We start from the raw sequence: 27,835 nt of genomic DNA, 5'->3' as shown, positions 1-27,835 counted from the left end.
TTAAAGACGTGATTGTGATCACTTTGAATTATGAAAGGAAACTCCAAACTCTTTCTCTTTTCCTCAGCTTTAAATTCTGGTTTTTAGCTCAGTAAAAAAGAATGCAAGAAAAACAGCCTTTGCAAAATTTTGACAACTTTCTTGGAGCTCATGAATTAAATCAGCTCTTGTACCTAAGGCTTTTGTCAGAAATGCCCTCAAGTGTGGAAAGTTGGGGTTTTTTTCTTCATCACATGGAACATAAACACTTAAATGCAAATGGCATTACATTATCACAAGAAAAGTGGCTTGGAATTTATTTATAGGGAACATGGTAGAGCCTCAGGTGTTTCTTACCAGAATCACCATAGGATGAAGGTTAAAGGACCAGAAGGCTAAGTGACTATTATAAGCATCTAGTCTAACCTCCTTATACAGGCAATAAAGATCTCAGCAATAATTTCTCCAATTTTTACCTTAGTACGCCCATTGATGCCCTTTTCAATTAACAATACACACAGCATGTCAATACCCATTTCCACACTACATTGTTATATTGCAAAGGTGAATCATCTTGCTGAAAAATTTTTAAAATTACCTTTTTACATACTATTTTGTTAACTAAAATATTAGGCAGTGCACAAAATACACAATTTTACAATTATAAGTGTTTTATATTGCTTCTAGTGCAAATAACAGACAAAAGGTTCCAGGGAAACACCCGTTATTTTCTGCTTCATGAAGTGCAGCTCTGCCATGCAAACAGCCTTCACACCATTGTTTTAGAAATTTAGCTACACGCATTCCAATTATGTGTCTTACTTCAAATAAAGAAACAGTTTAACTGAGACCTAAAGAAAGTGTTAAAAAACAAATCTGCACCAACATAAAAGCCCAGGTAACGTTTGTAATGAATCTGTAAATATAACCCCTGAAGGAGCTAAAATCATGCATATATGTTCTATAATTTATCACTTGAAGCAGTCTTAAGACTTTTTATTCTTTCAGTAGATAAAGTAAAGGAAGTGAACAACACTATTGCATAGTAACAAGCAGAATGAATTTTTGGAAAAGGCTTATAAAAACCACACTGCTAAGACATAACCCAACTCCAAGATGGAAGTATGAGCCAGCTGTTCTCATTATGTAGCCTCAGCTAGGAATTTCAGGGTTTAAATGGTGTGCCATTTCAATCACATGCATAATCGCAGTACTGAGATGAACAGCAAGTCATTAGCTTCTACTGGATATAAGATGTCCCTGACAGTATCACAATGGCACGTTTTTCATTCTTCTCTAAAAACAAGCCTTTTAGCAAGACCCAAAAGGACAGTATGAATTTAACTTCATTAGAGCCCTCATCTCCAGCACAGTCTGCAAGCCACACTACATGAAGAACACTTACAGATAACTACACCAAAAATCTACCTTGAACTTGATTATTAGATTGCTGAACACACCATCCACCCTGTAAAAAGTACTTGAAAAAGTAAAGTTCTACAAATCCTTGCCTAAAAACCTGCTCTAAAACTAGCTTTTTTATACGTCAAAGTTGTCATTCAGGGCCAAATGATCTTGAACAACAATTTATGTGCAAAATTCTCTATATATTTAATCTTTCAGCTTTAGCATTTGTTGAGAACAAAAAGGAATGCCCTAATTCATTGTGTACTTAGTGAAGCAATATGAGCACTATTCTTATTTTAAATGTATTTCAAATAGCAGCCTTCAGTGACAACTAATTTTTAAACACATCAAAACGGAATACACATAATCTCCTTGTCACAAAACGTAACAAAGATTAAAGCTGACAGATTAATAAATTGTCACAGAACTAGAGTAATTAAACAAATGCACTTTGTGTTTAAATGTTAGTGATGTGTAGATACAAAATACATTTCAGAGCACCACTGACACATCTGTGAACCCTTCTAAGAACAGACAAACACCAGAGATCTTCTCTTCTTAGCTGAGCACAGACAGATGCAGGGGGTAGTTTGATGTGATTAATCATGTGCCCAGGAGTTACCTAAAAGTTACGTACTTCGTTCTGTTCTATCTTCTCTGTTGAGTATGTTACCACTCCTGCCCTCGTTCTTCCTTATTTTCCATTAGCATTTGCTCCACTCATCTCTTCACTGTGAGCCTACACCTCCTTTTTGTGGCCAACAGCTATAGCTGCTCCCAGCAGGGAATGCACATTTTGTTTCCCATCTGACATTTCTCACACTGATTCACAGGAAGACGTTCTCCCTGCAACAATTCGGAGTGGGGTAATGCTGTGAACTGCTGGGTAGTGTCACGCAAACATAGTCACACTACTTCTTGTATATAGAAAAATACTGTAAGTTACCACAATTCTGTTCCTAGAAATACTGCAATCTGTAAATTTATACTGAGCTACCAACTGCCTGCTGTATTTGATCTCTTGTAGCTTTTCATCATACAAAGTGTGGAAAAACGATGCTCCTCAGTTATATCACTTCATGGGGCCTCTGCAGTTTCTCCACTGAAAGGTAAATAATGACTCTAACAGGCTTCCCCCTCTGAATCAAGGAATTTGTAAGCCAAAGCTTACTTTTGTGAAATAGGAGATGAAACAGACAAAGTGTATGGTTTTCCACCTGTTTTTTTTAATTTCTCAGTGTTTGATGGTAACCATAGAGAAAAGATATTATTAGAGTGCCAAGGGGCTGTTGAATGCAGGTGAATAGGCATGGGAAGACATACACTGCCCCAAAGCACATACCACTGTTTCTATCCAACTGCCTCCATTGCCATACTTGCTTCAGAACTTCCATCTTGTCAGATGAGTTCATCCATTGGGCTGGTCTACCTCGTGCCTTCTCTGACCGAGTCTTATAAGACCACTGAGCTAGACTGAGATTTAGTACCAACTGACATGTACACTGAGGAAAAAAACTCGCATATAAGGTAACAATAGTTCCCTAAAACCAAGGATGTTTGCTTTATGAAACTTACTTTAGTCTGGTTGAATTAAAATGATAGCAGTGTAATGAAATTTGCCTTTGAATGAGCAACGTCACTGAACTTCAAAAAAGTTAGATCCCACTTTGAAGTTGGTTTCTCTTTGAACTGGTTGGACCACATAACCTCCTGAGGACCCTTCCAACATAACTTACTGAATAACTTTGCCCCCTAAGATGACAGTTTGTCCTTCTTCACGATGGGATTCTTGGCAAACAACTGTCAACAATACGGGCTTTGAGTCCTCCATGCTTCAATCAGTGCATTATGCAGTTGCCCAATTATTGACCAGTCTCCTTTTGTTAGGCAGCATCACTTTGGATGACCCTCTGCCTGCAGATTTTTGCACAGGTACATGGAAACAAGTTTGAATTTATTACAGACAGTAAACTATTCAACTGAAAAACCTCCATGTGCATCTTTCTCTTTTAAAGAAAGAATTTAACAGTTTGTGGCTGACAGACTTAAGACAATCTTTTACAAATCAAACCACAACCTGGATTTGTCTTAAAAACAGCCTCCCAATTCAGGTCTTGCCTCCACCATACTTAAAAATTCATGTTCCTGCCAAGATATCTTACCAGATATAATATAATAATTTCTGATTTTTTTCATTTTATGACCTAAACTGTATGCAAAAGGATATGATTTATGTAGCTTTTCCAAGAGCTGTATTTTGACCCCTACACAACAGCTAAAAAATTAATACTGCCACCATATTAAAAAAAAAAAAAGGAAGAAATCATGCTTGAGCCCAGAGTGGCAAGAGAAATCCCACCATTTTGAATGTGTTTCCTCTAAAGCTTACAGTCCTCCCACCAATTAAAGTTAATGTATAATTAACAGTGTTTCCAGTGGAGTCACAATGTAGGTTTGGCATTGCTACCACAGAATACACCACACTGCGTTAGTAAACATGCAATTAGGTTACATCACTCTTGTCTAGTTCATCAGAACATTCCAAGATAATGGCACAGAAAAGGCCTCCCACTACATTCGCTATTTTTGTGCAATCCACGCAAGAGTCCAAAGCTTGGATTTGGATCCAGACTAAAACTAAGCTATCCAGTCTTTCCTCTCAAAGGAGGGCGAAGAAAGAGGAAGTTGTAGTGCATTTTTCATCCGTTTTTTAATATGCTTTTTATAAGATAATTCATTGGGGAGAATATTCACATGTAACATGAGACCAAGGTTTAAATCTCTCCTCTATTGGGTTTGCTAAGAGAACATGAATACAGATTACACTTAGGAAAATCATGCGCTTCTTGGCAAGCTTTAGAGCCACTTTCACTTTCACCATGGTATAATGAATATTTTCTGATTGTATACGAAGTTGAATCATGGCTGCAGGGAAGTCTGAGAAGCCAAGTGATTAGCATGCTCATCTGGGACATGTGAGACAGACTGAAAATCCTCTTCCAAATCAGAGTGTGACCCAAGACATTTTCCATGTTTGAAGAATGTCTCAAGCACTGGAGTAAATAATTTCTACGGTAAACCTAGTGAATATTTATATATTTCCTGAAATAGCATGGGCACGAGAGTCACAGCAATCATCTCCAGCGTTTTTTTTTCAGCCTAGTGCTCAGGAAGCTAAATCTAGCCCACTCTTATCCTGATGGTGCAAGTGTCCTGGGTGCACCCAGCTACCCAGCTATTCTCAACATCAAGCAGTGGCAGAAATGAAAGCTACCTTAGCTTTAAGTGCCTACAGGAAGATCTTGTGCCTAAGGTGGTACTTTGAAGATGCTGATGGTGTTTAAGTAGGGATTACAGTAAGAACCATCACTGTTTAACTGTGTAACTTGCTCACAGTCGTAAGTGGGTAATTTTTGTGGACAGGAACCCTCTACCTTCAGAGCGCAAAGGACTGCTCCAAACACTAGACATAAAAGACTGCTCCAATTACTAGACATTCCTTCCATCATCATGTGCTGTATTAAAAAAATTACATTTCAACTTTTGAAAGTCTAAAGAACTGGAGGGGGGGAAAAAAGGTAGTGTCATAAGCAAGAATATGAAGTTGCACATGATAAATTCACACTGAAAATCAGAAGAAAAAAAGAAATCCATGACTCTGCATAAGTATGTACAATTGAAGTTGCATTCTCTGATGTATATTTATTTATTTTTGTATAAAACTGTGTTTAATGACAACCAGATTTGGCCTTGTTCTCTTGCTCATTGTCCTAAAATGCACTTCAAACCATTTTAAAAATCAACAGGTTCACTCATGGCACAGTAATTCTGTGGGCAAATGAAGCAGCTATTATATGATCAATAACAGTTTATAAGGCACTTAATGCCTGCTGTATTAAAGAGAAAAGCAGCCCACATCCCATACTATTTATTTATTGTAGTCCCAAGAAAGGTCCAGAGTATACTTTCACTGTCACACCCAAACAATAAGATCTGCAACTATGACCCATACTGCAAATCCTACGAAGAGATTTTGACATTTGACAGAAGCCCAAGCTTTGATATGAAAGCAATTGACTTTGGCTAGGCTTCACTATCTAAAATATACTATAAGGGGATAAAGGATGGTTTTATATGGTTTGAGATAAGCCAGTAACTGTTTTCTGTATCTGTAGTATACATTTCACTGATCTCTGCTCCTACAGATACAGGAATAGGAATGTGTTATTTTCCTTGTAAGACTGATGTAATTAGGTGTGATCTCTGTGCAGGAATATTCATTTTTCCACAGATTTTTGCATTTTAAAACAAAGTAACTAGCTTCTAATTCTAAGAAAAAAATATTATAAGAAAAATGGTTTTTATAGCCAGCTCCACTCCAGATATTACTGAAACCTGGTTTGCTTAATAATTAAGAAATCATCTAGATCTAATAGTAGTTATTCTACAAATACTACAAACTCAATGTAAGAAATAACAATGCTACTGGGCTTTGCATTAATGGTTTGATCTCCTACACTAGGCAATCAGGTGTCTTGCAGTAAGCTGATAACCTGACACCAGCTACAAAGACTAGTGGTGAATGGGAATTTGATCCACTATCTGCTACTCTAGTCTTTGTTATGCTGGAAATTCATGCAGAAAACACATTCCAGTTCCCACTCCAGCAAATGATGCTAAATTATCCATAAGACTGAGTCCTTCCATTCGTGCATCCACTGAGAAGAGGAAAGGGGCTCCTTTCTGGGCTGTATTAAGAAGTGACAGTCTTTATTTGATCTTTTTCAAGACACAAGCTGAGAATAAGATGCAAGAGGATTCTGTACTTAAGAATTGTCATGAGTTGAAGTAGAAGTACTTTTTTGGGGAGTGGGGGTTTGAATACTAAATACAAATGCTATAGTCTGGCAATATGTGTTTTTCATGCAAGACACTGAAAGTACGTTTTGAGTTCCTTTTCAGTTTTCCCCAGAAAACTGGAAGAAGTTTTTTTTCTGAAGAATATTATGAATTATCTGATAAACTATTTCAGCAGTGGGACATAACAATTTGTGGAAACTAAAGACTTTGTGTGAAAATCTCCTGAGCTGAAAGAAACTGTACAGGACAGAATCTGAAGAGGGAACAAGCCTAGAGGATAGACAATTGTTTGAAGCATCTTTGCTATTGTTTGTTTACTGTGTTTCCTTTCTTAAGTCTTTTTAACGTGATTTGAAAAGGGCAAGTGCGATATAAACCAAAAATTCCATTCTTCCTGTATTTAGCTCATACTTACAAGGGTTCCTAAGAGAGAGAAAAGACCCATGTCTCCTATAATGCAAGATTTTCTCCTTTTTTGAAAACTATAAGATGGCAGACAAGGCTAATGAGGCACCAGAACCAGCCATTCAATACTATTAGAGAAAAAGACAGCAAAGGAAAACTACAAACTAGCGTAACAACAATATTTTCCATGAGGTGTCAGCAGAAGTATCTGAACGTATTGCTAAAGCCTTGCAAGTGCTTTTTCAGGCTGCTAAGTAGCTGCAGAGGAACAAATTTCACGTGTGCGACGTAAATAACCTTTCATAGTTTATCTTTTAGTTGCTCAATACTCAAAGTGGATTACTGCGCACTTCCTCTTTCCCTCTCGATCTTCACATGCACTACTGGAATTCTGTGCTGCTCTTCTCTCTGCCTCTGCCCCCGACAACACTTTTCAAAATGTAACTGATCTTCAATTTGCTAGCTTTAGTTTCCAGCCCCCTGTAACCTGGAAAAAAAAATCATGTCCCATATGTCTTTCATGTTGAATATTCACATAATTAAGAGTATCCAAACTTATCTAATGTCTCCTAGGACAACTGGGTATTTAACTGTGAACTCTTATTTCATGAGAATGGAATAGAATAAGTGATGTATCACAGAGTAAGCAGGTATTGCATGGACAGTCAGAATGACCAAGAGTAGGTTGTTCTTCGTGAATATGGTTAACATATTTAAGACGACCAACATTATACTGACTCAGTAACGTGCTCTTGTATTGTCACTACATGATTTTTATATTTATTGTCCAATAAGATGCATGATATTCTAAACCTTGAAAATATATATATATGTGGCTAGACTCTACATGAGAAAATAATAGTATTAGAAATGGTTAAATATATAACTTCAGTCTTGATGAGTAACATAAGCTTTTATGCACTTCTTGGTTATGCACTAAAGATTGTTGAACGTACATTTTGAAGATAATCATTATGCTTGAAATCAAGTTAAAGAAGCATGAAGCCTACTACTGCCTGAAAGGGATTACAATTACAGTACAGCCTGGAAAATGGGTTAATATGAGATTTTTCTATAGTTATATTTCAACTAATTAAAGTTTCATAGGGACAAAACAATATCTGAATACAAGGACAATAGACTCATAAGCTTCCATTTCAGGTTTGATTTCAAGTTTGACAGCATTCAGAAAAAGTTAAGAAGCCGGTATTAAAAAAAAAAAAACCCTAAAAAATGCAAATCCAACATCTCCTATGGGTCAAACCACCATCTCACAATAACAAAGGTCAGTTGTCTCCCATTTCTTAAGTTGCACACCCGAATTTATTTTGATGACAGTTACAGTGACGTATAGCTGACTATAGAGGATTATTGGTAAGTTCTTAAATACCAACTCTGCATCTTGCTTAGCTGGCCAGTAGGAATGTAGAGCACACTAGTAGCTCCCATTTTTTTCTGAAGTTTAATTAATATACAATGTCAATGGCAAATTTTATATTCCTGATGAAAACGTGAAGCAGAAATGTCAAGCAACACGGATCAATAATTTGATCAGCCCCACATGTGAACAGAACACCCCAGCAAACTGTAGCTCCTCAGCACAGAATAAAATTACATAGCTCCTTGAAGAAAATTCAGTGACTTTTTTTTTTCTAAATGTGCATGTGAATGGCAATATCATACATTTTCACCTAATACGAGTATTTTTCTCTGTGTGAAAAGATATTTCTTTCATAGACATTAGTCCTTCTAAAATAGAGCCACTTCATTTGCAAACTAAGAAAACCCTAAGAATGCAAACAGAAATGTGGCAACTTACTCACCTGCATTGGAGCCTGTCAAGTTGTAACGTGCATTCAGCTTTTTAATGATATTTTCATGGATCTGATACCAGTCACTCTCTGTGTTGCACCTAGAAAAATGATAGCCTTCTTAACTCTGAAACAGGAACACAAGTTTTTCAGACCAGCTTCACCACATATCTCTAAACAAATCCTCTTTTGTTCCCGAAACTAATAACACGATATGAGCTAATAAAGCCCCATGAAACTGCCTGTCTCAATGGAAAAGGTGAGAGTGCTCTTACCATTTGAGAAAGGCACCATGGAAATATCTGCTTCATGTGGCAAAGAGTGGGAGAAAGATATGAGCAATTATGCTCAGGAACTCAGCCGTGACCAAGTTCATAATCTGTATAGATCTATCCTTTAGCTAAACCACACAAAAATCTATCTTGTGACACTCAAGAGGAGACACAGGACTCGGAGCCGATCTTAGCAGACAGAAAAATCTGTGCTGTGCACTTCAAAGTTATTTAAAACAGGATGTGATCTTCATGAGGTAGTCAGTGAAAGAGCAAATTACATTTCAGTATACATTTAGAAAATAGCTGCTTTTCCATAAGGAAAAACTGACCATGTTCTAATGATCAATTTTCATGGTTTAGACGGGAGTTAGTCTTAGCATCAAATCCAGTTTTGAGCAACGTTTCTTCTTCCATTGGTTTTGTTATTTTAAAACAAACAGGCAAGATTTAAAAAAAAAAAAAAAAGAATATAACAGGCAGACAAATCTAACAATTTGTAAACCAACAGCAAACACTTATTTGACTTTAATGTCCTGGGAGTCTAAATAAGAGCCAGCCCACATGACCACTGTCACACTAAATTGCTTTTCTGCAGTGCTGATTCCAGCAGCTCTAATTTAGCACAGAGGGGTAACAGAGGAGAGGAGAAAGGCTGCCTGAAAAACTTCCATGTCTTCAAGATTTCAGTGCTAACCCTGGGAGGGGCAGAACTTCCTCATGTGCATGACAATATGTGTCCCAGGCTTATGTACTTAGAACAGACCACTCCACAAAACAGTTCTTACTATAATGTCCAAGGTCAGCAGGAAATTACATGCACTGTGTTGCTATAACTAGAAAATTGAACTTTCTTCCAACTACTATCAGCCAAAATCCACTATTTAATGAACATTCCTTTTAAAAATCTATTTATGAGTTTTCATTCTCGAGCACTAACTGCCTTTTACACTTTTGTTATTCCCATTATGTAATTGCTTCATTTCACAAAAAGATACTCTGCCTGCGTTTTTCTGTAGTTATAAAGTACTTCCTCTTGCTGCCTAGGCAGCAGAAGACGTTTAAACAAGTCCTAAAAGCACTTCATGTTCCATAAAAAGAGAGCTCCAGAAGCTCTTACAGGGATGTGAAAAATGCTGAAACATACACAAAGATCTAAAAGGATATAACCTTTACCTTTAATATTATCCCACTTTATAAACACATCTGTAGAAATAGCCAAAATTTCCAAACTGTGACAAAAAACTATAGAAATTAGCTACTACACTTTCTTGGAGCAGAAAGGAGCTACAGCTATTTACTCGCACTGCATTTAACACCACTGCTTCTGATGCAAACTGACTCTAAGATAGTTCTAAAAATTAAGCAAAAAGCATTCCTTACATGTATACTTTTAAGATGAGGTCATCCTTTGAATCTCCTGCCAGCAAATCTGCAATACTGAGGACTGCACAGCCAAAGGGCCGTCTATATTGTACGTTGCAGGCATTTTTCTTTTCTCCAGCTCCCATTCGTCCTGCCAAACAAAATACATATTTGATGCATAATCCATGGAACTGTCTCTCTTGAAACCACAGAAGGGAGGCAGAGGGCAATCCAGCTCAGTATGGTGACAGGTCTGAGTAGACGATGCCAAGTGTACTCACTGCGAATCTGGTCCGTCTTTATATTACGTTAGGGTAACAAATGGTACAGGAAGTCCACTAAGCGTGGTGATCTTGAAAGGTCTCAGACCAGAGGTACTGCTCATCCTCTCATGCCCTCCATTCAACCAACAACACTTCCTGATACCCAGTGATAGCACACTCATGACACCACCAAATTAAATTTAGAGTTCAGACATAAGAGAGTGTTCAACATTTGCTGTCCAGTAAGAATTATTTTACTGTGCTTGTTGCTACCCGTGATTTATAGGAGAGGTGTTGTGATTGAGCCATTACAATTTAGTAATCAAATACTGCTTCCAAATAGGCAACTGGCTAGCAAGGGAATAATCGACCAGCTACAGAAAAATCCAGTAGAGATGAAACACAGGGAGGAAAGATGACAAAGGGCAGAAGAACAATTTATGATAAGGAAAGAAAGAAGGCAGCCAAGGAAAACAGATTTGAAACAAAATATTTCTCCTAGCCTTTTCTATTTGATTTAAATACAATTGATCAATCTTCTCACTGTGTTCCTGGCATTTGAAACTGCCCTCTTTCTAACCATTTTATTCAATTGTGCACTGGCAGCTATGTATCTTTCCCACCAAGTCTTAATTTCTGACAAGAAAAGCCTCTGGTTGCAGTCGCTGCAGGGCAATGCCTCCTCCAAATATTCCTATGCATCACAGCAGCTAGAAGAGTAATTGTTCATTTTCACACCATGCAACATATAAATCTTATTTTAAGTTTTTAATATTTCAGTGGTTCATTTACAAACTTGACTGAGAATATATTTGAAAACTATACAATAGGAAAAATTCTACTCCTTATTCTCCTTTAAAGCATTTATTCTTACCAAATATACTTGATTACATCAGAGTTTACCATACTTTTTCCCAATCCTTGCCAATAAAAACAAAACACAGTATTTTGATATTCTGATGAAACACTAAACCAGCATAAAAATGCAAGGAAAAATTATTCCTTGAAGTTGTAAAATAGTGTTTACTTTGTAACAAGTTGTTTCTGAACTCAGCACAAGTTAGAGCGACTATATTTCAAACCAAAATACCTTTCAAAAATAGGAAGAAAAGTTATATTTAGTACTGCACTGATGCAACTACAGAGACAGTTTACAAAGAAAACAATGTATCTAAGAGGTCAGAAGCAGACCTGATCATTATTGTTTCACATCAGTACAGCCCAGAGGATAACTTCTTAAAATAAATACCTAACAGAAACATACACTTTTCTTCTCTTCCGCTTTGTTCTAGAGGACTTCATATTTGTCTATAGCATCACAGATTAAAATTATTATGAGACTTCATCCACTTCCTTCCCTCTCCCCCTTTTTAAGAGGGTCAGGGAGAAGACAAAATTCATCTGAACAGGTTCAGATATACATCAGATATTATATACTAATTAGGTACATTAAATTTTCAGGCAAGTTCTTCTATGAACAAAGGATGATTGAAATTACTCTCTTTGAAACAAAAATTGTCTCCCCAATGACACCTCCATCATCTTAAGACAGTTCGTATTTGACACTTTCATTTTATTTTGTGATAGTAACAAAATATCCTGCATCTAAACTCATTTAGCGATACACTTGAAAAATAACACAAACAACGCTGAGAAATCCAAAGCAATTTTTCCATCAAAAAACAGGCATTTCCTTTTCCAAAAATTATTGGCCTAGCTAATCCAACAAATCGCAAAGCTGACTCCAAGTAGTTTTCTTTTATTTACTGTCATATGTCTAACAAATGTAAGATTTCTACTCACAGACAATTATACCTACCTATTCGGATAATGTGCACAGTGATATAGATGTCCTTCCTGAGTTCACTGCTGCCCAAATCCTGCGCAAGATCAGAACCTCATTATTTCTGACTCTGATTAAAATGTGACATTTAAAGAGATCTTTACACACTGCTTTCACCATCAGTGAAAGTGATAAATGAACAGTGAGTTAATTTATACAGCATTAACAAATTATCCCTTTAACACTTTAAATTGGCACTCAAAATGACTGTTCTGAAATATCATGGGGTAGAATATGCTGTAATGCAGCAAAATCAGTGGGAGGACACAAGAGACTCGCTGTGTGCCTTGAACAGAAGTGATGCATTTGTGCAATTCCTAATACCCTGAAAGTACAGAGAGTGCTGCACAATCTTTTGGGTGCAAAATGCACATGGAGGAAAACTAAATTATCCTTGTTGCAGGGAGAAAGACTGCTACATATCCCCATATATGTAGTTGATGAGTGTTAGATGAGTTAGATGAGTGTCCACATATTGCCAGAAAACATTCAACTTGGGAGTTCAGCAATACACTTTAACCAGCCTTTAGAGTTGATATTCATAACAATGTAAAAGCTTAGGGAGCAGTTCTGAGACAACCGCACAATAGTAATTTAATCCAACTTCTATTTTCAATACTCAGCACAACAAAGATTGAGAATAGGAAGCACTCACCACAAAGAGAGAACAGTGTCTTTCAGGCTTTTCTGGACATTTTGGCAAACCATTTCTATTCAGTCTTAAAAAAAATCTTTCACTGTAAGAAAACAAATATGACAGATATGTTGAACAACACTACAGCAAAGTAGACCTAATTTTGATCTTATTTCCAGATGCAACCTTCCTCAAGATATAAAAGAATGAAATAATTTCTTTCTAAAATTCTCAGCCGTATCAATAAAAAAAAAAGGGAGAGACTAGTGAAGGGTGGATTTACTTAATCATCTAACAAAATTACTGAAAACTCAATACAAAATTGAAGACTGACTGTCATTTGGAAGAATGATATTGTATATCCTAGTACACAGAGAAACACAAACAATAAAATCCATTTATCCTAGAACTGAAATTAGATGTCTAGTATGTTGGTATTGATTCTTGCTAAACAAATGTCAACATGCCACGCTCGTATTCAACCAATATTCTTTTTCATAGATAGGAAGATGATCCTATGGGACATTTTTCTTACTTAACTCCATCAAAATCTCTCACTAGAGTACACTGATTTTAGCAGTCTTATAAGTCTTGGAAGTTCCAGCAGGGCAAATTTAATTTTCGGAATTCTGTTTTGCAATCTGCTGTGGGGTGTTAAATGCTGCAGCTGATGTAAGTACTAATACCGCTAGCAGGGAGATGCAGAGAATTCTTATTTCAGAACAGAAGGGGGCATAAGACCCCACTGAAAAAGAAACTACTTTTTGAAACGTTCCTATTTGATAGTAGGTCCATTATGGATAATCTCTGAGCAAATTTGGGAATTCATGCATGGGAAGTTCATGAAAAACCAAACTTTCCATGCTTTGGATAATTTTCTCCAAGATACAGCCTCATAGGAAATGTAACAATCATATTTCTGCAGTGAGAGATGTGGAAGATGGGGAAAGCAACAAAGTCAGAAGTGTTATATATGTTTCTCTTCACCCTCCCACCCCCAGCCCAGCTGGCCAGACATTTGAGTCTAGATGCCCTGTAATGCTCAAATCAGAAACAAAATTTCCAGAGTGTAACTAGGTTTTTCTCAGCTGTATCCGCCTCTTCTGCTTATCCCAGAGGCTAAACAGGGTTTACCACTGCTCTATACCATCCACAGCTTTTCAAAATGCAGCTGGAAAATCACTAGGAATATGTTGGATAAGATCCAACTCAACAGAGACTAATTAAATCTTTATTGCACCAGCATTTGCCTTGTAGAAAATCTGGATCGATGATTCACAGAATCAGTCATTCACATTGAAAGGGACCTCAAAAGGCCTCTAAGTCCAACCTCCTGCTCAAAGCAGGGTTAGCTATAAGGTCAGATTAGCTTGCTCAGAGCTTTAGCCAGTCCGGGTCTTGAAAACCTTCAGTTACGGAGACCACACAGCCACTCTGGAAAACCCATTCCAGTGTCTGCCTGTCAATTTTTTGCTTATATCCAGATGAACCTTCTCTTGGTTCAATTTACATCCCTTGCCTCTCATTATCCCACCATGCACCATTGATGTTATTGATCTTCTTGTAGGTACAGGCAGGTGACTTAGCTCCCCTCAAAACGGCTTCTTCTCCAGCCTGAATAAGCCCCACTGCCTCAGCCTGACCTCCCAGGGGAGCTCCTGCCCGCAACCAATGTGAGGCCTTCTGCTGAGCTCACTTCAGTTCATCAATATCGGTCTTGTACTGGAGGACCCAAAACTGGCGTGGTCTAACCAACGCTGAGCAGAAGGGGATGATCGCTTCCCTTAAGCAACTGGCTATGTTCTTGTTGACACAGCCCAGGATGTCGTTACACTGAAGAGCACATTTGTTAAGAGCTATGTCTCTTTTTTTTATGTGCCAGCTATCCAGGCTGAACCTGCAAACACTTAGACTTACTCATTGTGATTATTTGAAAACATTTGTGCAATCCTCAGCTATGCAGCTTTTTTATCAGACAGCATAAAAGGCAGAACCTAAGAATAGTAGAGCCGAACTCAAATACCCTAAAGTGCATGAAAATCCTATTTTCTCAGAAACATTCATGTTTTATGATACAGCCAACTTCTGCAGCTTAGGTCTCCATAGAAACTTTAAAACTGAGTTTTAAAGACTGTTTATGTGACTATATTTTTACAGAGAAACAAGTTGGTATTTTGCTGTTGATTTAAAAATGGTTTTCAAAATAATTCTGCCCTTTCATTTAGATTTAACTCATTTGCAATATTGGAAAATACAGTAAAAAAAAAGTGCAGAGCTTTGTTTATAGGTCTGTCACAAAGTTATTGTACATTGAGCAAGAATTATTATTTATATTACCAAAGCAGCTAAAGCTTTAGGACCCCATTATGTTGGGCACCATGCAAAACTGAATTAAAAAAAAAAGTCTCTGTTCCAGTAGTAACAATACAGCTTCTGTGCACTGAAGGCTGCAGTGCACTGGTACACGTCAATACTAATTTGGCCAATACAAGGTGATTCTGAATTTCACCACCTATCTTCAGTCTGTAGAACTATTTAAAAGTAATACATAGGTACACACCACATTTCACTGCATTTTTTGTCTGTAAAGCGACCAGTAGACATGTTGGTTCAAAGAGAAATACCATTCAACAAGAAACTGTCTTGCTGTGGATAAGCTATCTTCATAGTTCACCTATGAACTGGCAAATACTGAATTTAACTGGGAGTCTATTCTACATTTATTGAAGCTTACATTCTGCAGAAACAAAGGCACATCTTTTGAAAGCCTCCTACTCACTATCCACTACGATATGAAATTTTCAAGCTCTGCTCATACTTATAGACCATGAGATTATGATTCACAACACAATTAAAAGCCAAGGACTTTGTCATGCCACAAAGAAATGCACTGATTGCAACAGACATGTAATGGTTATGCAGATCTGATTTCCTCATCTGAATTTGAAATGTTGTTTGACTGAAGCATAGGACCCAGTGGCAATGAAAAAAGCAAACTGAAAACAACTAAAAAAAAAAAATCTTAATCCTTCTTCAGCGCTTTGATACATTTTTTTGCTTGAAACATATCACAGCACCAGTTACAGCACAGATTAAAATGGTTATCTTTGAACATTACCAGGAAGCAAATGCAAGCAGTTAGACTTGTGAGATTATGAGAAAAAAAAGGCAATGTTATATCTAAGTACAGAGAGCATGCGCGCGCTTATATACCATTTCAAAGGATTTCTATAGAGACAAATAGCTTGGAAAATGGTTGAGGAAAGTAAATAGTCTTCCTAAAACAAAATAAAGACAGAATTCCCAAGATCTGAAAGCTCGGCTTCAAACAGCAGCAAAAACTCCAGAGGGTTAAATCTAGGGCTAGTATCTTATTGCACAGCAGTTTTCTCAGCAATCACTTGCGCATACATATATATGGCAAATACACACAGCAGCACCCCAAAGCAGAAATACCTTTCCTTTGTATTAAGACAATTTGATTCTAGTTTAGACTGCAATGAATTTTTTATGAGCACCAATCTTGCCACTTAAACATGCTGTACATATTTAAACTCTGCTGTCTTCCCGCTGAAAAAAATAAGGAAATAACTAATGCTGGAGAGATTAATTTAAGAAGGTCAACAAGGGATTTTTGTACTGTAACTTCCCGTGTATTAGTGAAGTAACAATGTGTTCCAAATCTGCAGGCTTAACGCACGCATTTAAAAGAAACATGGCCACAAACTGTTCTATTTTCATAGATGACCCCTATTTCCTTAGTATTAGCAGGAAAATGTTACCAGTCACATGTTACAGTCTAGACAGATTGCTTGTTCTATGATTTAAAAACACACTATCAAAAAAAGAACCACCCAGATTTATACCACATGGCATATTCTTGTGGTAAAGCTATGTCATCAAATAGTCATAGTTCTCGGTATAGCTTCACTTTCAGACATCTTTATAAATGCGCTCTACTTAAATATAGGTTACAGTGATTTCTAAAGCAAATAATGAGAGACAATAAGAGAATACTGCCACATAATTCACTAGCTCAAGTGTATCACATTCCAGAACATCATTAATGGACGTTCATTAAGAACTGGAGTCTGAATTGACTTCATTTACAGCTAAAGGCTCATTGACTTCATAAAACCAAGATCAGACACAAAATGTTACCCTCATACTTAGTGGTGAAATGCAGAGAAATGTGGTACATGTCACATGTTACTGAAGTAAAGATAATAAAGCCTTAAAAGTATATTCTTAATAACTGAATGATAAATGTGCCAATATTGACTTAGCAGTACAAGCTGTTCCATAGTAAGTCAGTCCCTGTATTTTAACTCTGTTATGCACTTACAAAAACCATACCCAAATTTCTAACTGTAAAGTAAGTAGCAATGAGCAAAGGGTGAAAGAAAAGGAAGACTGAGTACTATAAAAATAAGATTTTGGCCAATTTCAGATAAAGATCAAAGCATTAACACTAACAAAAATAAATCAAACCAAACGATATTATGATGTTGTATCGAAGCTTATCTTCATGTATCCTAGCCATGCTGACAACATGGGGGAAGGAGAAGAAAAACATTTTCAAACACTAGCTTTATGCTGTGGAGCCCAATTTTTATGAACACACCCTACATTATTTTAGATATTTGCACCTGTATTTTAACTGAAAGGTGGCATTCACTTTTCTTGAAAAGTGTAACAAGTTACTTGGGAAACAGTAATTTTAAATTCTTTTTCATGAGGTACCACAGGAGCCAAAAGACGACAATACAGTTTTAAAAGACAGACAGCACACTGGACTCTATCAGCAGGTATTTACAACTAAAGAAACAACATACACCAGAAGCTGGAGCTCTCAGTAATAGCGAGCTTAGTCTGCCACTACGGATAAACATTTTGCAGCACAGCGTTATCACTGCACAGACCTACAGATCCTTTAAGCTGAATTACAGTCTTGATTATTATCCTAGTCACTGACTGAGGTAACAGCATGGATACAAGCAGATTTGCTATATCTTTCCCCAAAGATGGAAATTAGACTTAAAGACAGCAGGAGGAATTGGTAAAAGTGAAGGGAAACAAAAGCATTTAAGAAAATACCTTCCCTCCAACAACACCTGGGCTTCTATGTATTCGTCGCCATTTGGGGATTTACAAATGGCAAGTCTGCATTCTTTTTGCCAACCCTGAGATGCCAGTGCGACTGCAACGTGTTCTCGATAAGATGATGTATAAACCTACCAGAATACCACTAGTATTGAATATATCTCATCACTACCTAAATCTGTCACAAATACGCCATGGCTGGTGCACATGCCCCTATTCTAACACTGCATTCACTTCTGAAGGTAACTAATTGTTTAAGCTCCACCAGCTTCAAGACAGGTCATCCCTTGCAGTGCTTTCATCATTGCAATTAAAAACAATTATTTCTCCTGTTATTTTTCAATTTTTACAATACAAACAATAAGAGGGTTATTTGTTAATGCGTATGAGTGATCTAATCGATACCACAGGTTCCTCTTGCTTGGGTTCATTTGTCTGCTTTAGAAAAGCACCTATTTACACAAGATCAGATCAAAGATCTATATAAGCTAGCACCCTTACTCCAACCACAGCAAGTAGAAGATATTTGAGAAAGAATCTTTAAACAGTAGATAGGTAGGTACATTTGTTTCACTGAGTATGGGTATTCATGAGAGGAACTGAGCTACATCATACAACTAATTTCTACACACCCTCACACCTGGGAATAACACATCTGTACTTGTTGATTTGAGAACATACGAAAGATATGATTAAAACCAGGCTCTGTCTCCCTATAAAATACAAAACCAAACCCTTTCAAAAGCATTTTCTTGCTAGACTACACTTGTTCATTTTTTTTAGAAACTCATTCCTACCGTATCTACCTCATTTTACTTATCCACAAATGTAATTATTTTACTGCAAATTCACACAGAGCAGCTCCCATAAAACCGCTGAATAGAACAGTCTGGGCAGTCAGGCCAATGCAAACGGGCTTGCTGAAACGTCAACTCCTCAAAAAATACTTGGAACACTACCCTGAAGTAAATTGTTATTCTCTTGCAATTCAAGAACGGTCAGTATTTAAAGAGCAGTTTATCAAAAATGTCTCATTAACGACAGCAAATTACACAGCATTGCACAAAGTCAGATTAAATGAACAATTTGTAAAAGGAAGTATTATTAAAACATCCAGAACCTCTTGAAACCAGGACAAACCCTTTTGTTCACCTGGCAATAAAGGGCAATATAAATCTGTAGAAAAGACATTTATTACAGAAACTACCACAAGGCCAAAACATTTGGAGGTCGCAACTGTGCCAAACATTCCTTTCATACACATTCTTCCCACTACATAAATCGTATCTGCTTATAGTATTGCTGTTGATGAATATGCAAAACTGAGCTACCAAAAAAATTACTTACTTGCAAGGAATAAATAAAATATATTTTTGCTACTGATATCTGAAAGCTAAAAAAAAAAATTAAATATTAATAGGTACAAGGGAGAAAGAGGGTAGATCTATAGAAATCTTTAAGATTTCTAAGATACCAACCCACTGATTTTGAAATTTCTCATTGGTCATGATATGTTCCTGTGAAGAGTTTCTAAATCCAGAACAGAGTTTTCAGGTCAAAACCAGACTCAGGGAAAGGGAAAGAAAAAAAAAAAGTCCTCCTCACACCGTAAGGTAAGTAGCCTGAATACTCATGGGGTACCTAAGAGGCTCAAGTTCCAATGTTTGATTAGTGTATGTTGAATACTTTATGGGTCAGGCTATTAGTTACAGTGAGCGTGTCTTTTACTCTGCTTTCGGAATTGTTTTGCTTTGTAAAACAACAAATTAAAATGCAATTAATAGGGCACACTGACAGACTGGGCCAGCACTTTAGCGTTCTTACCTCTGATGTGGAGGAACTCCACAGCAGGCAGTTCAAGTCAATATCCTCAAGCAAAAAGTATTACTCACTTGAGGCACATCCTTCGCATTTTTGGTCTGACTGAGACCAAGAAACAACTTTTTTGCCAATCTCCTCTGACGATTCCTACTCCAGAATTTCTCCTCATCTAGAATCCAAGCAGAGGAGAAAGGCCTATGACTTTTACTGCTTCACTACTCATGCCAAGAAAAGGCTGACTGACTATATATGTCCTGACTATACTCCTGCACGTAGGAATCTTTCTGCTCTCGATGAATAACTGGAAAAAATGAGGCACATTTTCTGAAGGGAAGCTTTTGAAGTTTCTGGAACTTCAGGCTTCTCTTTTAAGCTGCTTTTTATAAACCTGTATTTACTTCCAATTACAATCACACCAAATACATTCTTGTCCAGGGCAAATTACCAGATGTTTTGTCTTGAACAAAGCCAATAATGAAATAATTAAGCCTGCTTATATATTGACTGTGTGTATATATGTATTTCAATATAAAGGATGACATAATTTTTTTTTTAAAATTAGCAACCACATTCACAAACGTACATACCAAGTTACCAATCTAAAGAGGTATTTTTATTCCAAATGCATAAAGGATTGTGAATAGAGCAGTGGCTGCTCTCGTGCCAAAGTGACCTTTACGTTTCCTTCGTGGTGTTTCAACCCTCCTGCTAAAATCAGGGCTACCTCCTGAAAGAGCAAGAAGTAAATAAAACCAGGCTGGTTTTGTTTTATCTTGTTTCTGAGGAGGAGCAAAACAGAGTAATAAGTGACTGAACTAGAATGGAGGACTCTTTTAAGAGTCTGCTAGCCAGAAAAGCCAAGATACTTAATCTCTCCTGCATCTATGAGGTATAGATATATATGCATTGATTTTGTGTAATTTGCTGTAGCACAGTTTCAATACTGTGCAAGATGAGATATTTTTGTGCACACTGCACAGGAAATTGAAAATAACACTGAGCTACCCTATGCTGTGATCCAGAAAAAGTGCAGATTTTGCTTTTGTGAAATACTATAAAGGAAAAGTAGCCCTGAGCTAGTTCATTGCTTCTGGTTCCCATGGCTTGCTCCCTCTTACCAGAAACGTTGCTAGCTCCTTTAGCTCAAATCCCTGCCCTGCCTAGCAGGCACATTTGCATGGATAAAATCAGGATCCAAGACTACTTCAAGACAAAAAGCATCCATGGATAATGTGGAGGTATCTGAGAAATAATTTCCAAGGAACAGTATTAATGAAGTGAAGGTTACACACGTTAAAAAATAGTATTTTAACAGGAAAAGGCAGAGTAGCCTATCACCTAATGATAGATTAAAAATTATAAGGAACACCTAGATTGCGTGTAGCATATGATATAGCATTGTAGTGAGCACACTTTCATGTACGTACATTTTTTCTTTACAAAAATTCTATGTTTCTGAAAAATGACAATAAAGTCCAGCCCAAACTCTGCGTCTCTAGTCAAGTGTTCACTCCTTCCAGAAATTCTGTGCTTTTGGGATCAGGTAACCTCATGAGGTCCAACAAGGTCAAGTGCACGGTCCTGCACCTGGATTGGGGCAACCCCCGGTGTTAATACAGGCTTAGGGATGAAGGGATTGAGAGCAGCCCTGGCAAGAAGGACTTGGGGGTACTGCGGGACGAAAAGCTGGACATGAGCCAGCAATGTGCACTCACAGGCCAGAAGGCCTGGGCTGCGTCAAAAGAAGCGTGGCCAGCAGGTCGAGGGAGGTGATTTGGCCCCTCTACTCTGCTCTGGTGAGACCCCACCTGGAGTGCTGCGTCCAGCTCTGGAGCCCTCAGCACAAGAAAGACATGGACCTGTTGGAGCGGGTCCAGAGGAGGGCCACGAGAATGATCAGGGGGCTGGAGCACCTCTCCTATGAGGACAGGCTGAGAGAGTTGGGTTTATTCAGCCTGGAGAAGAGAAGGCTCTGGGGAGACCTTACTGCAGCTTATCAGTACTTAAAGGGAGCTTATAAGAACAATGGCAGCAAACTTTTTAGTAGGGACTGTTGCGACAGGACAAGGGGGAATGGTTTTAAACTAAAAGAGGGTAGATTTAGACTAGATATAAGGAAGAAATTTTTTACGATGAGCGTGACGAAACACTGGAACAGGTTGCCCAGGGAGGTGGTAGATGCCCCATCCTTGGAAACATTCAAGGTCAGGTTGGACAGGGCTCTGAGCAACCTGATCTAGTTGAAGATGTCCCTGCCCATGGCAGCAGGGTTGAACTAGATGACCTTTAAAGGTCCCTTCCAACCCAAAATATTCTATGATTCTAACTCAGTCTGAGATACAGTTAAAACATATCCTTAAACAACTGGGAAAAACCACACACACTTTTTTTTCCCCAGAATGATATTAATTCTTATAGATAATGGTAGAAACAAACCTCTCTCTTTATGCAGGGTTATTTATTAATAAAGACTCTGAATTTCTATGACATTCAGAAACATAAAACTTAAATATCTAACAATCAGATATTGTACAAACAAGAGCAGAAAATCTGAATATCAACTAAAGTGCATGCATGTATGCACATATATAAAAATTCTTTTTCCTTCTCTCTCCAGCTTTTGTATTTGAAATACATTGCACCATCTAAAAGGATTTCGAAATCTGGTTTTGAAGTGCCCTCCCAACCATTTCCCGAACCTAATTTGTTCTCTTCTCTGATCAAAGAATCATAGAATCATTAAGGTTGGAAAAGACTTCTAAGATCATCGGAGTCCAACCATCAACCCAACACCACCATGCCCACTACACCATGTCCCTAAGGGCCTCATCTACACGTCTTTTAAATACTTCCAGGGATGGTGACTCCACCACTTCCCTGGGCAGCCTGTTCCAAGGCCTGATCACTCTTTCAGTAAAGAAATTTCTCCTAATGTCCAATCTGAACCTCCCTTGGCGCAACTTGAGGCCATTTCCTCTCGTCCTATCGCTTGTTACTTGGCAGAAGAGACCAACACCCACCTCGCTACAACCTCCTTTCAGGTAATTGTAGAGCGCGATGAGGTCTCCCCTCAGCCACCTCATCTCCAGGCTAAACAACCCCAGTTCCCTCAGCCGCTCCTCATAAGACTTGTGCTCCAGGCCCTTCACCAGCTTCGTTGCCCTCCTCTGGACACGCTCCAGCACCTCCATGTCCTTCTTGTAGTGAGGGGCCCAAAACTGAACACAGGATTCGAGGTGCAGCCTCACCAGTGCCGAGTACAGGGGCACGATCACCTCCCTGCTCCTGCTGGCCACACTATTTCTGATACAGGCCAGGATGCCGTTGGCCTTCTTGGCCACCTGGGCACACTGCCGGCTCATGTTCAGCCGGCTGTCAACCAGCACCCCCAGGTCCTTTTCCTCCGGGCAGCTTTCCAGCCACTCTTCCCCAAGCCTGTAGCGTTGCCTGGGGTTGTTGTGGCCAAACCCGGCACTTGGCCTTGTTGAGTCTCATACAGTTGGCCTCAGCCAGTAACTAGCAGTGTACCCCAGGGGTCAATACCGGGTCCAGTCCTGTTTAACATCTCCATTAATGACCTGGACGATGGGACACAATGTACTATCAGCAAGTTTGGGAGGAGTGCCTGATACACCAGAGGGTTGGTCTGCCATCCAGAGAGATCTCAACAGGCTGGACAATTGGGCTGACAGGAACCTCCCGAGGTTCAACAAGGGGAAGGCGCAAAGTCCTGCACATGGGGAGGAACAACCCCAGGCACCAGTACATGCTGGGGGCCACCCAGCTGGAAAGCAGCGTGGCAGAAAAGGACCTGGGGGTCCTGGTGGACGCCAAGTTGAATGTGAGCCAGCAACGTGCCCTTGTGGCAAAGGAGGCCAATGGTATCCTGGGCTGCATTAGACAAATTATTGCCAGCAGGTGGAGGGAGGTGATCCTTCTCCCCTCTACTCAGCAGTGGTCACACCACACCTGGAGTACTGTGGCCCGTTCTGGGTTCCCCAGTACAAGACAGACATGAACATACTGGAGAGAGTCCAAGAAGGGACGTGAAGATGATTAAGGGACTGAAGGGAAAGGCTGAGAGAGCTGGGACTGTTTAGCCTGCAGAAGAGAAGGCTCAGAGGGGATCTTATTAATATATATAAGTACCTGAAGGGAGGGTGCAAAGAGGATGGAGCCAGGCTCTTTTCAGTGGTGCTCAGTAACAGGACAAGAGGCAATGGACACAAACTGAAGTACAGGAGGTTCCCTCTGAGCATCAGGAAACAATTTCTTTACGGTGAAGGTGTCTGAGCACTGGCACAGGTTGCCCAGGGAGGGGAGTATTTCTTTCTTAAAGGGAGAAAAACTGACATTATGGCTTTTTTTCTGAAAAAAAAAAATCAAAATACAAATTAGAACACAAAGTAGTAAATATTTTGACCAAAAAGATGTGGATTTCAGCTTTCAGCACGTGATTTAACTGATTTAAAGTAATAGCAAAACTGAAAGAAGAAAGTCATAAAAAGATGGATGATGTGTATGAATGTCACTAAAAAGGTGAGGTTGAGAATACAAGAAAGAAAAGGTAATCTTACTCTTTGATATGGTCTGGAGTTTTCACTATCATTAAGCATATAATCAAAAGCTCACAAAACAGAAAATGCACAGTTTGCTTTCATTGGCCTTGGATAAACGGCCTATTCCTCTTTGTGCTGCTTAAGAATCTGTGCTCATTTGAGGGCAATATGATAGTTACAAACAAGGTTGTTCAAGGTGATAGGAAAAGGAGGATTACCATGCCAACTTATCTCTGCTCCTCACACAGATGCGGCCAGAGGCATCAATCATTTGTGATAAGACGTTCATATCATATTGACACAGACACAAAGTGTATACCAATGAAAGAAAAACTTGCCACACTCCATCTTTCTGAAGCGCTGTCTTGAAATTGTCCTATTAATAGCATTACTAGGGAAAAAATTATAACATTAAGAAAATGGTTTAGAAAAGACACTGCTACACAAGAACTATGTGTCACATTGCAGATTTAAGAAAAATAATTTCTACAGCAGTATGTTGGCATAACACAGAGGCACAGACTCCACCTAAATGTAAAGGTCAGCAAAGCAACTGGGACTTTGGGCAGGAGATGATGCAGCATGCTTATGCGTACTCATCAATGCCAAGAACAGAGTCCACAGTCCGAATTGAACAAATATGGGCAGCAGGCTTAATACCCTCCATCCCTTTTTCATAATACACTGCCCAGTGTTGTTGGTGTTTTCAAAATTCTCTTTAAAAAAACAGGCAAGATGTCTGGATAGCAATGTGCTACAAATATAAATACAGTCTTACAGTATCTACAGTGGAAAGGTAAGTATTTCAGAGGACATTAGGCTGTTTGATTTTTTAACACAGTCATCTGGTAAATATTTTCTTTGGAGTTTTGATTTTTTGGTTTTGTTTTTCGTAACAGCAGAATATTCTTGTGGCAAACCATAAAGTTAACAGAGTCTCAGTGAATAATGCACAATGTCTGGAAAACAGCTAAGCTGTTACTTTGTCCCTTGCAACTTGTTAAACTGATTCTATTAAAAGCTGATGAGTGAGATCTTTCCAGGACCTGATAAAAAAAAAAAAATCAATATTTTTTTTTGATTAAAGGATTGGTGTTCTTAGAGCTCCAGTGTAAATGGGCCCTCTGGCTACACTAAGGTCATTGCTGCTGCAGCAAACTGCTGTATTCAGTAAGTGATATGAGTACAAGCTGGGGAAAAGCATGTACTATCATCAGATGTCTTTTATTTCTCCGAAAATCTGCCACTACAAAACTGGTAACTGTGTAATCTGTTGAAGCACATACTATTGGCTTTGTAAGTGTGATTTAACTGCAGGAAAAGATGTTCATTTCATTAACTTTTCTGCCAGTAAGAGAAGAAGATACCCCAAAGCAAACAAACATCACTACACTCTTCAGTACTCTAAACATTGGGAATCTAAGCATCTTCATATTCCAACTTTACAGAACAGAAGCTACTGATAATTTCTTAGGAATAGAAAAATCTCAAAAACTTCACAAATCTCATAAACGACCACACATTACAATAGATTTATAAAGCAGATAATAAAGAGCATCAGAACACAGGATCGTTGCACTCCGCTGAAATGTTGAAAACACACACTTCCAGTCTTCCTTTGGAGCTCTAACAATGTCTTATCTTTTACCTAAATTTTAAACTTAGTTATTTTCTCATGAGTGCATCTCCCATTAAATCAACTGCATTCAGGTGTCTATAATCCCTTTTAACTCTGAAATTGTTTTTGTAATGTGATTGTCATGGCTAAAAAAATCAGTTAACTCCCAAAGTGAAAAATTATATGAGTACAGCTGAGTTACTCCAAGTTTTATAGGATTTTCCCCCATTCAAACTATGATCCTGTAATATCCATCTTACAAACACTAATTTTATGATCTACATGATTGCGTTCATTTGAATCAGGTGTTCACTTTTGAAGAAAATCTTCTGATCGTCTCCACATTTTGATTCACAACCCAGAACAGTCTAAGCTAGTGAACTGGATTTCTTCTGCATAAAACTAAACTGGAACATAAGCTCTTGCCATTCAGTCTACACAACCACAGAGTTAGTCCAAAGTAAAATCCTTAGAACATTTACACGTTAACATTTGGCTTAGCATGAACTGCTGCTCTACAAATCCATTCCTACTGGCTGGCACTATTTGCTGAAGTAGACAGCAGTCTTAGACTTTCAAACTGTTCATCTAATTCTAACAAAATTAGATGATATAAAAACAAACCAACAAAGCTCAGTACTAAATTGGTAAGTCCTTCTGATTTTGCTTTTCTCAAACATTTGTTGAGCATGCCAGATTCAAGGAACAGATTTTATAAAAGCATTTCTTAACAACACTAATTAACTACCGTCTGGACTCTCAATATCTCTAGAAAGAGTATGTTTGAGATAATATACTTTAGAAACAGACTAAGATGTTGTACAACTCTAAGTAGCCAGTAAAAGCTCGGCAGCGGCCAGGAAAACGGGACTGAACTGAAAGACAAAAAAGCCTTGAGAGATGTGATCATGGATCTCTCATTTTCCAAATACAGTAACACTACTCTACAACTGTGTATGCTAAAAATTTTGCCTGTGTATTAGGATTCTAATAATGTAATTAGTTCTACAAATTAAAGTGCCATCAAGATAGCTTTTTACTTTCTTAAAGAACAAAAAACTGAAGAATATACAAACAGGGCTTGTGACCTTAACAGAAATGAAAGAGGAAGAGGAATTTAAGGTTAAGAGATGTAATAGTACATAAACCAAAGAATTTTACTGGGACAAGCCATATGGCTGTACCATGTTAAAGCAGTGCCATTCACACACTTGCTTTATCCCGCTCAGGGGCTGTTACTGTTCTAAGAAAGAAAAGAAAACTGCAAAGCATAAAGAAGAGAAGGCAAATGGAACAAGATACAAGAACACACCAAGGAAAACTCTAGGAATCATCAGGGGCTTACTTCAGCTGTTTATTGTTAGTTTAAGTGATAGCAAAAATTATCTCTAGCAGCTAGTTTAGCTAGAAAATACAGATATATACATGTGCATACTCAGTCAAGTGACATTAGTATGCACCAATTAAGTAGAAAATGAATGACTTGCAACTGTAATCTTAATGCATCAAGTGCATAAGCAAGTCATAACTGAGATTTAAATATCTGACTATCAAGAGCAAACTTCTACAGTTTTCTTGCTTCCATACAGGAAGTAGAATATTCACGTCCAAAAAAAGCCTCTTCAAGTGTGAAGACACACACTGGACAATTATATCAATATAGAAACAGTCTACAAAACAATATTTATTATTACTGTTTATTAACAACAATAATAAAGTCATAAATAAAGCTGTATTTTTTATTACATCTACCTTAATACAACAGAACTGATGTTATTGTGGACACCAACACAATTAGAAACAGTTATTTTTAATAGCAATTTCCAGCAACAAAAAAGCCTGGAGAAAAGTAAGTGCCATACTGTCCCAAACAAATGGCAAGTGATCACAAAGGA

General features: G+C 38.1%; 1 protein-coding gene across 1 annotated transcript in view; it reads right to left on the bottom strand.

Annotated features, from left to right (window-relative positions):
• DOCK4 (dedicator of cytokinesis 4) overlaps positions 1–27,835 on the bottom strand; it is a 262,203-nt gene that overhangs the window by 116,540 nt on the left and 117,828 nt on the right. Inside the window, exons 9-12 of the mRNA XM_075147683.1 lie at positions 12,861–12,942; positions 12,182–12,242; positions 10,118–10,250; positions 8,475–8,563 (exon numbers count right to left, since the gene is read on the bottom strand). Of these exons, the coding sequence (XP_075003784.1) occupies positions 8,475–8,563; positions 10,118–10,250; positions 12,182–12,242; positions 12,861–12,942 (365 nt within the window). The remainder of the gene's footprint in view (positions 1–8,474; positions 8,564–10,117; positions 10,251–12,181; positions 12,243–12,860; positions 12,943–27,835) is intronic.

Source organism: Calonectris borealis, chromosome 1 (assembly GCF_964195595.1).
Source record: "Calonectris borealis chromosome 1, bCalBor7.hap1.2, whole genome shotgun sequence".
Lineage (NCBI taxonomy): Eukaryota > Metazoa > Chordata > Aves > Procellariiformes > Procellariidae > Calonectris > Calonectris borealis.
Note: the sequence above shows the minus strand (reverse complement) of the source record. Positions and strands in the feature narration are given on the sequence as shown.